This window comes from Lithobates pipiens, unplaced genomic scaffold, assembly GCF_037356315.1.
Source record: "Lithobates pipiens isolate NorthernLeopardFrog02 unplaced genomic scaffold, aLitPip1_a1.2 Scaffold_13, whole genome shotgun sequence".
NCBI classification, from domain to species: domain Eukaryota; kingdom Metazoa; phylum Chordata; class Amphibia; order Anura; family Ranidae; genus Lithobates; species Lithobates pipiens.
This window is the reverse complement of record NW_027507718.1, coordinates 331,432,539-331,446,636: the sequence shown is the minus strand read 5'-3', so window position 1 is coordinate 331,446,636 and position 14,098 is coordinate 331,432,539. Positions and strand designations below refer to the sequence as shown.

Genomic DNA, 14,098 nt, shown 5'->3' with positions numbered 1-14,098 from the left:
GTAATGAGGACGAGGCCTCTGTATGTATGGGAAGTGTAGTCCTGTGTGTAATGTAATGAGGACAAGGCCTCTGTATGTATGGGAAGTGTAGTCCTGTGTGTAATGTAATGAGGACGAGGCCTCTGTATGTATGGGAAGTGTAGTCCTGTGTGTAATGTAATGAGGACGAGGCCTCTGTATGTATGGGAAGTGTAGTCCTGTGTGTAATGTAATGAGGACGAGGCCTCTGTATGTATGGGAAGTGTAGTCCTGTGTGTAATGTAATGTGGACGAGGCCTCTGTATGTATGGGAAGTGTAGTCCTGTGTGTAATGTAATGAGGACGAGGCCTCTGTATGTATGGGAAGTGTAGTCCTGTGTGTAATGAGGACAAGGCCTCTGTATGTACAGAAAGTGTAGTCCTGTGTGTAATGTAATGAGGACTAGACTTCTGTATATATGAGAAGTGTAGTTCTTTGTATGTAATGAGGACTAGGCCTCCGTATGTATGGGCAGTGTAGTCCTGTGTGTAATATGAGGACTAGGCCTCTGTATATATTGGAAGTGTAGTCCTATGTGTAATATAATGAGGACTAGGCCTCTGTATATAAGGGAAGTGTAGTTCTGTGTATGTAATGAGGACTAGGCCTCTGTATATATGGGAAGTGTAGTTCTGTGTATGTAATGAGGACTAGGCCTCTGTATACATGGGAAGTGTAGTTCTGTACGTGAGCTTTGTTCTGCGCATGTCCATAGTTCTCTCCTCATGATTAGCACTTCCTGCTCCTCCCCCTCCTCTCGCCCATCCCCGCACTCAGCTCTAAACTGAAAACAAAACTTTTGGTTGCGGAGTTGTTTCGTTTCTTCGTACTTTCCCTCCGCCGGGTGCCGCATTGCCTCGCCCTTCCTCCCAATGGAGGTGAGCGGCTGGTTGTAGCGGTCGGTGCCGCCATGCCGAGCTCCGCTGTGGTTGAGTAGCAGGGGGCCCTGTCTGTCAAACGCACCTGGCGTTGCACGTGGAGCTGTGTGCGCCCCTATGTGCCCCTCTCATGCCCCCCACTGGAGGACGATCCCTGCCACTCGGCCCCTGTCCGCTCTTCTGCCATGCGGGTTAGATAGAGAAGAGCAGAGACACGTTTGTTTGTACTCAGCACTCCGCAATGGACGAGCCCCGTGTGAAGGGCACAGAGCCTGCCCTCAGCAGTGCCAGCAAGGAAGAGGCTGCCATGGACACTTACCTGAGGTCTAAGGGGCTGTACAGGAAGAAAATCGCTAAGGATGGATCGTGTCTGTTCAGGGCAGTGGCTGAGCAGGTACTAATCCCCCTTTTATTATTACTCTGCACTCTTCTGTCCTGGAATGCTCACACTAAGACCTCATAACAGGTGTAAAGGCCACATCACAGGGGCAAGGGGGTCTCGGTAACGGGGCTGGACTTAAAGAAGAACTCCAGTCTCCTGTGTAAAAAATCAAACACCAGCTGTAGCTAGCTATTGACTTTTAATAAACACTCACCCGTCCCACCATCCAGCGGTGTGCTCACCTTAGCCGCTTTACTCTCCTTGTCTGTGCCCGAAATCTTAACTGTGGACACTTGGCTGTGACAGCTTGCGGCTTCACAGCCAGGTGACCATTGTGAATGGTCCCACAGACTTCTGGGACCTGTCATGTGTCCCAGAAGACTGCGGCGAGAACTTCTGCTTCTGATTGGTTAAGCGGTTGGAGTGGGTACCTGTCAAAAGTACCTGAGACCTTATAGTGGAACTTTCCCTTTTATGTGCAGCTCCACTTTAAGTCTAATCCCTTATGAGGGCTTTGTGCTGCCTGCAGGGATTGTAAAGGGGTTCCATGCATCACCGTGCAGGCGGTCCCGCTCATGTCACTTTGACACAGCTGCGATTTGACATCCTTGTTAGTGCATGACCCTAAACTCGCACTGGTTGTGCTCAGGGACACATACCCACATGGATGGCAAATTGAGAGCAGCTCTCCCCTCACATAAACTATGATCATAAGCGTCTCTCTGAGAGGAGGTGAGCACATGCTACGTTTTTGGCTGGAGATATGTTGCAGAAGCAAATGCAAAGCTGGGGACATGTTGTATGAGATTCATAGAGATCAGTGCTGTAGCCTTAACCACTTCCCACCCGGTCTATAGCAGAACGACAGCTGGACAGTGGTTTAGTTATCCTGACTGGGCGTCATATGACGTCCTGCAGGATAACAGCCGCCACGTGCCCATTGGTGGTGTGGTGTGTCAGTCTGACACGCTGCTACACCGATCTCGGTAAAGACCCTCTGACGGAGGCTCTTTACCACGTGATCAGCCGTGTCCAATCACGGCTGATGACTATGTAAATGGGAAGAGCCGGTGATTGGCTTTTCCTCACTCGTGTCTGACAGACACGAGTAGAGGAGACTCTACGCTGATTGTTTATCAGCGCAGCCCCCCCCCCCCCCCCCCCCTCTCGGATACCCACACTGGACCACCAGGGAAGCCCCCCAGCATGTGGATGGCCAGGTACATCCCCCATGGCCATCCAAATGTGAAAATTGATGCCCAACATATGCCAATTGGTGCCCACAAATGGGCTTCTTTGGAGCGGTCTGTTTACTGCTCCTCCACCGCTGCTCCCCATTGAAATCAATGGGGCAGCGCAGCTATACCGCCAGCAAAACATCCCTTTTGCGGGTGGTTTTAACCCCTTCTCAGCCGCTAGCGGGGGTAAAAGTGCCCCGCTAGCGGCCGAAATGCTCCGTAAATCCGACGGTAAAATGCCACTAAAAATAGTGGCGTTTTACCACCGACACTATGGGCAGCTTGGTGTGAAGGCTCTCTTATCTGCTCACTCAGCTGTCAAAAGAAAACATCCAGGCAGTCTGCCAAGTTTTTAAAATGTAACATTCTAACTAATGCTTCCTTCTTAGATCAGGGAAACTTCTGTGTGTAAAGAAAAAAAATCCATGCAGTCTGCCAAGTTTTTAAATCGCATGTAAATGCAGGAAGTTTACCACTTAAAGCGGTGCTGCACAGAAAAAAAAAAAATCATTAAAATTTCTTAAAAAAAAATTTTTTTTTTTTACTCGCCTCTAAATGACTGTTGCTAGGGGGTCCCTCGTAGTCTGCCTCCTTCAGTGCCTGGGCTGTTGACATCACTTCCCCTCAGCACAGAAAGAGCTCAGCTCTGCCCCCCTCACTCCTGTCAGTCATCTGGGACATGTGACAGGTCCCAGATGACTGCGTGTCCTATCATGGCCACAGCCGGGTGCCCACAGTTGCAATGCCGGCGCCGCCGAGCGGAGGGGGTGACGAGCGGGGCTTCGATTCGCTGGACCCTGGAACAGGTAAGTGTCCGATTATTAAAAGTCAGCAGCTGCAGTATTTGTAGCTGCTGACTTTTTTTTTTTTTTTTTTTTTTATGGAAAATCCTCTTTAAAGTCTAAATCTTTTTCTGACACTTGTTTCTTAAAGTGGTTGTAAACCCTTATAAACCACTTTTACTTACAGGTAAGTCTAGATTAAGGCTTACCTGTAGGTACAAGAAATATCTCTTAAACCTACATAGTTTAGAAGATATTTGCAAAAGACAGCAGCGCAAACGCACTGAGCATGCCACTGCCAACGGCGATCATGCCGTTACTGGTGGCTCCGGCCAGTCACAGCGCCAGAGCCGCGATACTCGGGGATAGATGGAGGCGTCAGAGGAGGACAACGAAGATCACTTCTGGGGCTTCCATCTCAGGTAAGTTATTCATAATGAGCTAGTATGCTATGCATACTAGCTCATTATGCCTTTGCCTCGCAAGGTCTTTTTGTTTTTGTATTATTTTCGCTTTACTCCCTCTTTAACCACTATGAATCCGTGCTATAGACGAATGACGGCTACAGCGCGGACCTGCTTTGCTGGGACGACGTCTAATGACATTGCTCCATGCACGAGTGGCCTGCGCGTCCCCTGAAGGGCACAGGCGGCGCGCTCTGTGATCAGCGAGTCTAAGACTCGCTGGATCACAGATCGGAGTAAGGGGTCGATCCCGACCCCTTACCACGTGATCAGCTGTCAGCCAATGACAGATGATCACGTGATGTCAACACAGCTGGTAGATTGCGGAACATCAGTCCCGATCACCGAGATGTGCCCCAGCTCCTCTGTGCCCCCTACAAGTGTCGCCCACCAGCACCACCTGTCATTGCCCACAGTAACGCCTATCAGTGCCCACAATCAGTCCCTGGACAGTGCTGCTGCCTATAAGTGTCACCTACCAGTGCCCATCCGTGCCACCTTATCAGTGTCCATCAGTACCGCCTTAACTGTGCCTTTCAGTGCCCACCAGTGCAGCCCATCAGTGCCGCCTCATCAGTGCAAATCAATGAAGTAGAAAAATGATCTGTTGGCAAAATTTTATAACAAACTATTAAACATGATTTTTCTTTTTTTCAAAATTTTCTTTTTTTTTTTGTTTAGCAAAAAATAAAAACCCCAGCTGTGATTTAAATACCACCAAAAGAAAGCTCTATTTGTGGGGAAAAAAAGATAAAAATGTAATTTAGGTACAGTGTTGTATGACTGCGCAATTGTCATTCAAATAGCGTCAGTGCCAAAAGCTGAAAATTGGGGGGGGGGGGGGTGTTAAGTGCCCAGTAAGCAAGTGGTTACATTTTAAAATCAGTATTTTTTGCTAGAAAATGACTTGGTACCCCCAAACATTAGATATATATTAGCAGAGACCCTAAGGAATAACATTTCAATGAATGTAATATTTTGTCGCACTATATTTGCCTAGCGGTCTTTCAAACGCAATTTTTGGGAGAAAATACACTTCAAGGAATAAAAAAGAAAGTAAAGTTAGCCCAATTTTTTTATGGTTTAATGTGAAAGATGATGTTGCGCCGTGAGAATTGTGATCTATCTTCTAAGCAAAAAAATTGATTCTCATTTTAGCCATAATCGTGCAGCTCTACTTCCTTGGCATGGAGACGAGTGAGGGGAAGATGGGCCCCCACCCGTCTCCATGACATTGTAGAAATTGATGTCAAAACGTCAATTCCGCCCATAGTTCTTAAAGAGCCATTTAAAAAATAAAATAAAATTTTATGACTTTTTTTAATTGCATTTTAGTGTAAATATGAGATCTGAGGTCTTTTTGACCCCAAATCTCATGTTTTAGAGGTCCTGTCATGCTTTTTTTTTTTTTTTTTTTTTTTCTATTACAAGAAATGTTTACATTCCTTGCAATAGGAATAAAAGTGACACTTTAAAAAAGAAAAAAAAGTGCAGCAGATTTAGAAACAGCGGGGGATCGGTGTATAACACGCACTCCCGATTTCCCCCTGATTTTAGGGGGAAAAAAGTGCGTGGTATATGGCGATAAATACGGTACTTGTTTTAAAGGTACAGTCTACCATGTCATTGTATTTGTGCACTCGTTGATCTTGTCCTCATACATACTGCCTGAAATCTAAATTAAAACAAAAAAATAGTAAACTAAATGCACTTCTCAACTGTCTCAGATTTTCACCTTGTATAAGTTAAAGGAGAAGTATAGCCAAAGCTCGTTTGGCTGTACTTCTCCTATGGATCACAGATGTGCAATTAGTTTTGCACTCCTGTGATCCAATTTCAACAGAGAGCATACTGAAGTCCACACTCTGACGCCACCAATGTCAGTCCAGGCACCGTGTTATCCCGACCACGGAGTCTGGATCAGCCAAATGCCTGGACTGACACCCGCCGAGCGAGCCGCTGAGAGCCTGAAACGGCCCTCTGACCCCCTCCATAGCTCAGGGCTCCAGTGAGCGAAGAAGGGGAAGAGCAGAGTGCTGTGGCTGACGGTCTGCAGCTCTCTGCTCACAGAGCTCTGAAAACCGAGTGATTGGAAATGTTTGATCGCTCAGTTCTAAGCGGGGACAGATGCAGCCTCTACCTAGGTAAGTATGAATATTGGGAACATTTTTCCTTTTCTCTTTTTAATGAGTTGTGGCATTTTGGCAGTCCCCACACTGTGATGCCGGTGCCATGTTTGAACTTGCTTGTCCTTCCTGGAAGCCTCATTGGCCCACAGTGCAGGAATACCCAATGCTAGCAGTTTTCTTGGTAACGTGCATCACTCTTGCACCAAAACAGAAGACCATTACAGAAATTGTCCAGCCCTGCACATATAGCCATCTGCCTTTACCAATACTGTCGGTTCTCTGCCTATCACACCATCATTTCTATATTTTTTTATTGACTCATTTTTTCTCAGTAAATTAATGGATAGCATGGGATGTAGAGAGAGGCAACTGGGGAAGAAGATGGCTGAGGACACATCAGAGATGTGAAGTTATGTTTGCTGCACAACTGTGCATGTTCTATAAGGGCTCATTAACATGGTCACAGAGTGCCAATAAAACAAGTGTATTTCTGTGCCGGGGGGGGGGGGGGGGCGCGCATTCAAGTGTTTGCATACAGCCACTTATACAAATGAATGAGAGGCTGCAGCTATACGCTGTTAACCACATACCCGAGCGTACACATGTGCATCCCTGGATACAGCTTGTGTGCCCCTGTATGCATGAACACCCTTGGATGTGTGTTTACCAGTGTAGAGCTGCAACCTGTCATTGATTTAGAGTACAGGCTGCTACGGCTCTACACAAGCATCTGTACTCTTAGGTGCAGAAATATATGCTTGTATGGCTTTCTGCGGATGTTTGAATGAGAAATATACAGACTGGAAGACCTAGGTTTACAAAGTGGTAGAAAGCTAGGTTGTTGCATATAGGGTAAGCATTGCTATGGAGCAAAGTTGTATAGGAGACTAAAGACTGCTTTAAAGTAGTTGTAAGGTAAAAGTTTTTTTTACCTTCTCCCTCACTGCCCCCTCCATCCCCAAATACATAGCTGTGCCTGATTTTGATCAAGCAATGTGCACGAAAGCTCATTAGCTCAGATACAGCTCTGTGCATCTTATGGAAACAGTGCAGAGCTTGGGAGCCAGCATGTACAAGTTCCCCCATAGCAAGAGCCTTGCTATAGGGGCACACTGTGCGGAGCAGGGCAAAGGGTGCAATCGGAGGACCTGACGAGGATGATCGTTAGAGAGCAGAGCAAGTATAGTATGTTATGTTACTTTGAAGCAGAACTAAACCCTCCTATCTTTTACAGCCAAAGAAGCTGCCACCTTGGCCTCTTTGATCTGCATTTGCCATGGTGCTGCACATGTGATCAGTTATGACACCATTTGATTTTATTGTTCACTGCATGCCTTGAATGTAATTGGGTTTAGTTCCACTTAAGTATGTCAGAAAGTGTATGAAAGAATTTCAAATGTTTATTCATGAAGTATTAAGCCGCCAGTGGCAATACTTAACACCTGTCTGCTACAGGTATCCTTATATAGTACTTGTACCTACATGCTTAGTATAGGAAGGTCTTAAACATGCCATAGTTCCTGTACAATTTTTATACTTTAACAAAAGTGTCCCAAAGTAAAAAACAGTTTCTAGGTTATGACAGCTCTCTGCAATTTTTTTTTCTCCAAAACATTGTACTGCTTTCATCATAAGAGTTAAGTTTCAGTAGTTGACAAGCCACATTCTTTCAGCTTAGCTTTTCTTCTTTTTTTTTTTTTTTTTTTTTTTAAAGTGGTTGTAAATCTGTACAAATACCCAGTGAAGTGATTGACCTTTGGTGATACACAGAGAAACAAACAAATCTTTCATAAGTTTTACCTGTGTTCTGCAGTCTTCTCTTCAACCTTGCATACAAAGTCCAGAATTTATTAAGGTTGTCTAAGCTGTCAGAAAGTTGAAGTTACACTCTGCAGGGCTCAGTAGAGAGCTCTGAGAGCTGATTGGAGAGAACGGCACACCCTCTTAACACAGCACACAGGAACAGAGCTGATGCTGTTAAACACAGGCTGTGTGCTGGGAGGTCTCTCCCCGTCACCTTTTTTCTCTTGGTATCAGGAATACTTGTTGATTCATGCTAATAGCAGAGGAGCAAAGCAGCAGACAGAAATGACACGTATTGCTCTTAATTGTGACTATACACAATAGAACAGTGTTTCTCAACCTTTCTTCGGTCAAGGCGCCAATTAAAATTATGGATAGTCTTGAGGAACTCCATTCTAAAATGTAAAAACTATTCTAAAAGCTTTACATAAAGCATAAAGAAATCTATTCACTGCTTCATTCTCCGCCATTCAGAGGAGAGCTTTCTCCTCTGTATGCCAGTTTATAAAGCGGAGTAGATCGCTTCACCCTTGAGGGGTGAATCGATCTACAAACGCTTCTAACTGAAGAACGGCTCCTAATACTGGAATCTTGTGAGACTTTACGAGATTACAGTTCTAGAAATTCACTGATACACAGAGATGTCAATTTATTAAGCAGTGATAAATTATTACAGCTCAATACACTGACACACGGTGTGATTAATGTTAGTAAAATAAAGAGTCCCCCTACATAATATATACATGTATACACACACAGACATTATATATACATGTATATACACAAAATATATATAGATGTGTATATGTGATAGATATATATATATATATATATATATATATATATATATATATATATATATATATATATATATATATATATATATATATATATATATATATATATATATATATATATATGGACATGGTTACATTGTTGGGGGTTCGAACGAGGCATAAAGAAGTTAATTATCTTCCTCTTTCCTCCTCAGATCCCCCCCACATTCCCTCTTCACTCCCCGATTCTCCACCTCTGAGTTGGTGAATCAGGGAGTGTTAATTCTCACACAGATCGCCAGTGTAGCGCTCAGATCGCAGCTTCATAAACTGGCCGTTACTGTGTCATTCAATGAGGATTCTCAGTGTGCGGAGATAATCGGCGGGAGAACAAGTTCAAACTCTTCTCCCCCGATTATCTCTGGTTCATAAACTGTTTATGGGCTGTGATCAGCGGCGATCCTCTGGATCACTGCTTCATAAATGGACACCATAGTCGGCTAATATCACCCCAGTGCTGAGGGAGAGGGTCAAACAAAGATGCTGGGGAAGCAAGACATCCTCCTCATTTACTGATGTAATTGGTTGTTAGGATGCCAGTGTCTAGAAAGTCATAATGGTAAATAATGAAAACCTGTGACTTTGTGTAACAGGCAGGCTTGATCCACCTGCTGGCTCGTATACAATTATTTATTTATTTCTTGATCAATTTTATTAGGCATTTTGCCAAAGCACACCTGGTTGTAAAGCTGCTATAGAGGGATATGCTTTGTTCATATTTCAAGGCTGAGGTTTACAACCACTTTAACTCCTTTATTACATTTTTTTATTTTTTTTTTTACAGAAAAACACACTTTAAGGCCCCTTTCACACGGACGGATAGAATGGTGCTTTTAGCTGTGGATTTTCTAGTTTTCTACCGCAGCTAAAAGCACACAATGCTTTCCTATGGCCCCATTCACACACAGCGTTTAGCCGCGATTTCGTTACATGCGGTTCGGTGCGAATAGAAAAAATAGAATTGAATGCGTCTAGGTGCGATGTAGCGCAGCTATATGCACATAACTGCAGGTAATTGCAGTCTTTTGTGTCAACTGCGGATAGCAGCGTGAGAAGGGATTCAAGGGACCAAAAAAAAAAATGAAAAAAAAGGGTTGCTATGGGAACGACTATATTAGATAACTGCAGCTGAACGCAACTGCACAGAAACGCACCTAAACGCATGTAATTGCACTGTACAAATGCAGCTGATCGCTGTGCCTGGAGTCTTGAATTTCACAGAAAAAAATAAACATGCTAAACTGCGGCAGAACAGCCGTCCGTGTGAAAGGGGCCTTATCGTGTATAGGCCAATAAGGGAGGGATGGTTGCACAGTGCCTTGAAATTTTTCAAATTTTCTCATATTACAACCAAAAAAACCTGAATGTATTTTATTATGATTTTATGTGCGAGACCAACACAAAGTGGCACGTAATTGTGAAGTGGAAGGAAAATGATAAATGGTTTTCAAAATGTTTTACAAATGAATATCTGAAAAGTGTGGCGTTTCTTTGTATTCAGCCCCCTTTTACTGCGATACCCCTAGCTAAAATCTAGTGGACCCAATTGTCTTCAGAAGTCACCTAATTAGTAAATGGAGTCCACCTGTGTGTAATTTCATCTCAGTATAAATACAGCTGTTTTGTGAAGCCCTCAGAGACGTTTAAAGAATGGTTAGGTTATAAAACAAAAATATCCCAAGCTTTGAACATCTCATGGAGCACTGTTCAATCCATCATCCAAAAATGGAAAGAGTTTGGCACAACTGCAAACTTGCCAAGACATGGCCATCCACCTAAACTGACAGGCTGGCCAAGGAGAGCAGTAATTAGAGAAGCAGCCAAGAGGCCCATGGGAACGCTGGAGGAGCTGCAGAGATCCACAGCTCAGGTGGGAGAATCTGTCCACAGGCAACTATTCGTTGAGCACTCCACGAATCTGGCCTTTATGGAAGAGTGGCAAGATGTCATTGTTGGGGGAAAAAAAGCAATAAGAAGTCCTGTTTACGAGAAGCCATGTGTGAGGACACAGCAAACGTGGAAGAAGTTACTCTGGTCAGATGAGATCGGAATTTAACTTTTTGGCCTAAAACCAAAAGTGCAGTATGACGAAAAACTATCACTGCACATCACCATGAGCACACCATCCCCACCGTGAAACATGGTGGTGGCAGCAGCCTGTTGTGGGGATGCTTTTCTTCAGCAGGGACAGGGAAGCTGGTCAGAGTTGATTGGAAGAGAGATGGAGCCAAATGCAGCACAATCTTCAAAGAAAACCTGTTGGTCTGCAAAAGACTTGAGCGGAGGTTCACCTTTCAGCAGGACAATGGCCCTAAACTTAGACGGAGCTACGATGGAATGGTTTAGATCAAAGCATATTCATGTTAGAATGGCCCAGTCAAAGTTCAGACCCAAATCCAATTGAGACTTTGTGACAAAATTTGAAAATTGCTGCTTACAGATGCTCTCCATCCAATCTGACAGCTTGAGTTATTTTGCAAAGAAGAATGGGCAAAAATGTCACTCTCTAGATGTGCAAAGCTGGTAGAGACCTCCCCAAAAAAGACTCGCAGCTGTAATTGCAGGTGGTTCTACAAAGTATTAACTTGGGGGGGGGGGGGGGCTGAATACAAATACACGCCACACTTTTCAGATATGTATTTGTCAAAAAAATTTAAAACCATTTATTTTCTTTCCACTTCACAATTATGTGCCACTTTGTGTTTGTCGCATAAAATCCCAGTAAAATACATTTTAGGTTTTTGATTGTAACAAAATAAGGAAAATTTCAAGCGGTAGGAATGCTTTTTTGAGCACGAAAAATGTTTTCAAAGAAATTGAGCGTGCCGATCTTATGATGAAAAAACTTCACACACTCTATAACGAAAAGGGTTTTTTATAACGTAAATGCTGTAAACTACCTGAGTAGTAGTGAGAAATGAACATCTTGCACTCTGACGCGATCAGCCAGGCCCGTGTCGTGCATTCGGCCTCTATGGATGCCGAATGCTGGACTCTGGAGTGCACCCTCAAAGTAACCCCTCCTTGGGGAAGCGCTTCTCCGAGGGGGTTATCGGATGTGGGGAGGACCCGCAGGAGCTGCCGGGGGACCTCTATACCCCCTGCTCTCCTGCCCCACCAATACACCTTTTTTCATATCTCCACTGCTCTACCCCTTTCCTTCTCATCTGCCCCAACGATGTACCCCCCCCTGCTCTTCTGTCCCACTGCTGAACCCCCTTCTCATCTCTACCACCACTGTACCTCCCTGCACATCTGCCCCATTGCTGGCACCCTCCTGCTTTTTCTGTCCCCCCCTCTGAACCCCTTCTGTTCATCTGCTCCATCGCTGTACCATCTTCTCATCTATGATATGTGTGATGTGCAGAGTGGTGAAAGGAAGCAGAGATGACACATCTACCTTTCCTTGCACACTCATCCTGCTGATTTACCTCTCACATCCAGCCCATGTGCTTGTATGTGATGTCACATACAAGCATCTGGAATGGATGTGCAAGGATGAGCTCGGGTTTAGGGGCGTTTTTTGCAAGCAGTGGGCCTGTGTGCATAAGTTGGGGCCCAGTAGCAGAGAAAAGGTTTGTACGCAGCAGCAAACGTTGGGTGTGATTATTATTTTTTTATTTTTTTCATTGCACTGAATATTAGCTGTGACTTAAAGGAACACAGAGTGCAAGGGGTTCAGTAGTAAGTGACGCAAAGGTTCGGGAATGATTTCAACAAAGTTCCCAGAAGCTCAACAGTAATTCCACAAACTGTCACCTGATTGTGTTTTTCTCAATCACAGTGAAATCCCTTCTTTCTGAGATTGATAGTGACAACCAAGAGAGTCCTCTTCCTCAATATGGTGGACGGGGCTAGCAGGACTGTGATTGGCTATAGCATTGGCCAATGTCAGTCGTCGTCCTCCTGGAAACAGGGACGCCCCCCCCCCCCCCCCACCAAAACTTCACTCAATCTCTTCCCCCATCACAAAAGCTGACGGTTGCAGCTACAGTAAAGTTAGAGAACCAAACAATGTTTCCCATCTTTTACAATGTGTGGGGTGCGCAGTGCCTCCCCTTCAGTGCAGGTGCAGCATGGGGAATTCTGAATTTGGAATGCATTAGTGTCTCACTGACACTTCCCTGCTCTGCTGATGGGGAGGGAGTCGAGTGCTGGCAAAAGAAGCTTGTGGCACCCGTGTCGGGGGTTGCTTTACCCCTGCACTAAACCTGATTCGGTTGACGGTGGGTTTTGGATAACTAAAGTCTTAAAGAAAACATCACTTTTTGCTAATTCAGTGCAAAGTGACTGGTTCTCTTAATAGGACACCTTCCATTTCACCCACTAGTTTCCCATGCTCATTCGCAACACTATAGGGCACATTCTCACTATGTGCCGTGACCTGCGTTAACCTGCCTTGATTGTGTGGATTATCACAAGGGCACGTTGAAAACTGTGTCCTATGTGCCTCATTCACACAACGGAGCAGTGATTTGCTGTGTACTGCAGAAAAATGCAGACATACTGCATTTTCTTGCAGCGTACTGTGCAACACTGTTTTCACTCTTGGGTTCCATGCACAGTTGACCTGAGAACAGCCATAGGGATTCATAATCCATGTCTCAGAATAGAGTGCAGCTTCCTGTAAACGACAAGCGACTAGTGAAAAAGTAAAGGGTTTATGGCTTCCCTGAAGATTAGATCGCTTCTCTTAAGTGAATCTGAACTCTCTGGTCGGGTAGTTTGTCTTTCAGGAAACTGGCTGACCTGTTGCAAACTCTGATTTGCTCAAACTGAACTAGTGATTTGATGTGTTTGTTCCTAATTCATTGATTCCTTTTCTCTTTCCTTCCGCGCTGTATCTCTTTGCTTTACTAATTTCATCATGAACACGAAAGCCGTGTCCAACTGAGTTTTCAGTACACTGTTTGCTTTTCCATCATAATTTATTTGTGGCTCGACAAATCCCAGGTGCCAGGTCACCATGGAGACTAAAAATTGCTTCCTAGCACCTGGGCTTTTGTCAGCCGTCCGAATCTGCCTCTCGCTTTCCGACTGCGCTATAGCCAAAAGAAGGCTACAGCACTGTTGTCCAGTTCTGGGAGGGCATCTATTGAAGTCGCTCCGACTTCAGAAAAGGTTCCTGTTCTACTTCAATCCGACTTGTAGGCGACCGGTACCCATTGATTTCAATGGAGGTCACCTCCAAGTCGGATCTCAGTCTATACGGAACTCTCACAGAATTATCAGCTCTCAAGAGGCAACTCCACGCCAAATTTATTTAAAAAAAATTTGGTGTGGGTTCCCCCTCCGAGAGTGTACTAGGCCCTTAGGTCTGGTAGGGATTTTAAGGGGAACCCCCTACACCAAAAAAATGGCATGGGGTCCCCCCAGATCCATACCAGACCCTTATCCGAGCACGCTGGCTGGCCAGGAAAGGGGGTGGGGACGAGTGAGCGCCCCCCCAGCCATACCAGGCCGCGTGCCCTCAACATGGGGGGTGCCTTGGGGAGGGGGGCTGCGCGGCCCCCCCACCCCAAAGCACCTTGTCCCCATGTTGAGGACAAGGGCCTCTTCCCGACAAC

General features: G+C 45.0%; 1 protein-coding gene across 1 annotated transcript in view; it reads left to right on the top strand.

Annotated features, from left to right (window-relative positions):
• Window positions 1–759: 759 nt before the first annotated feature.
• OTUD4 (OTU deubiquitinase 4) overlaps window positions 760–14,098 on the top strand; it is a 99,313-nt gene continuing 85,974 nt past the window's right edge. Inside the window, exon 1 of the mRNA XM_077476980.1 lies at window positions 760–1,291. Within this exon, the coding sequence (XP_077333106.1) occupies window positions 1,139–1,291 (153 nt within the window). The 5' untranslated portion in view covers window positions 760–1,138. The remainder of the gene's footprint in view (window positions 1,292–14,098) is intronic.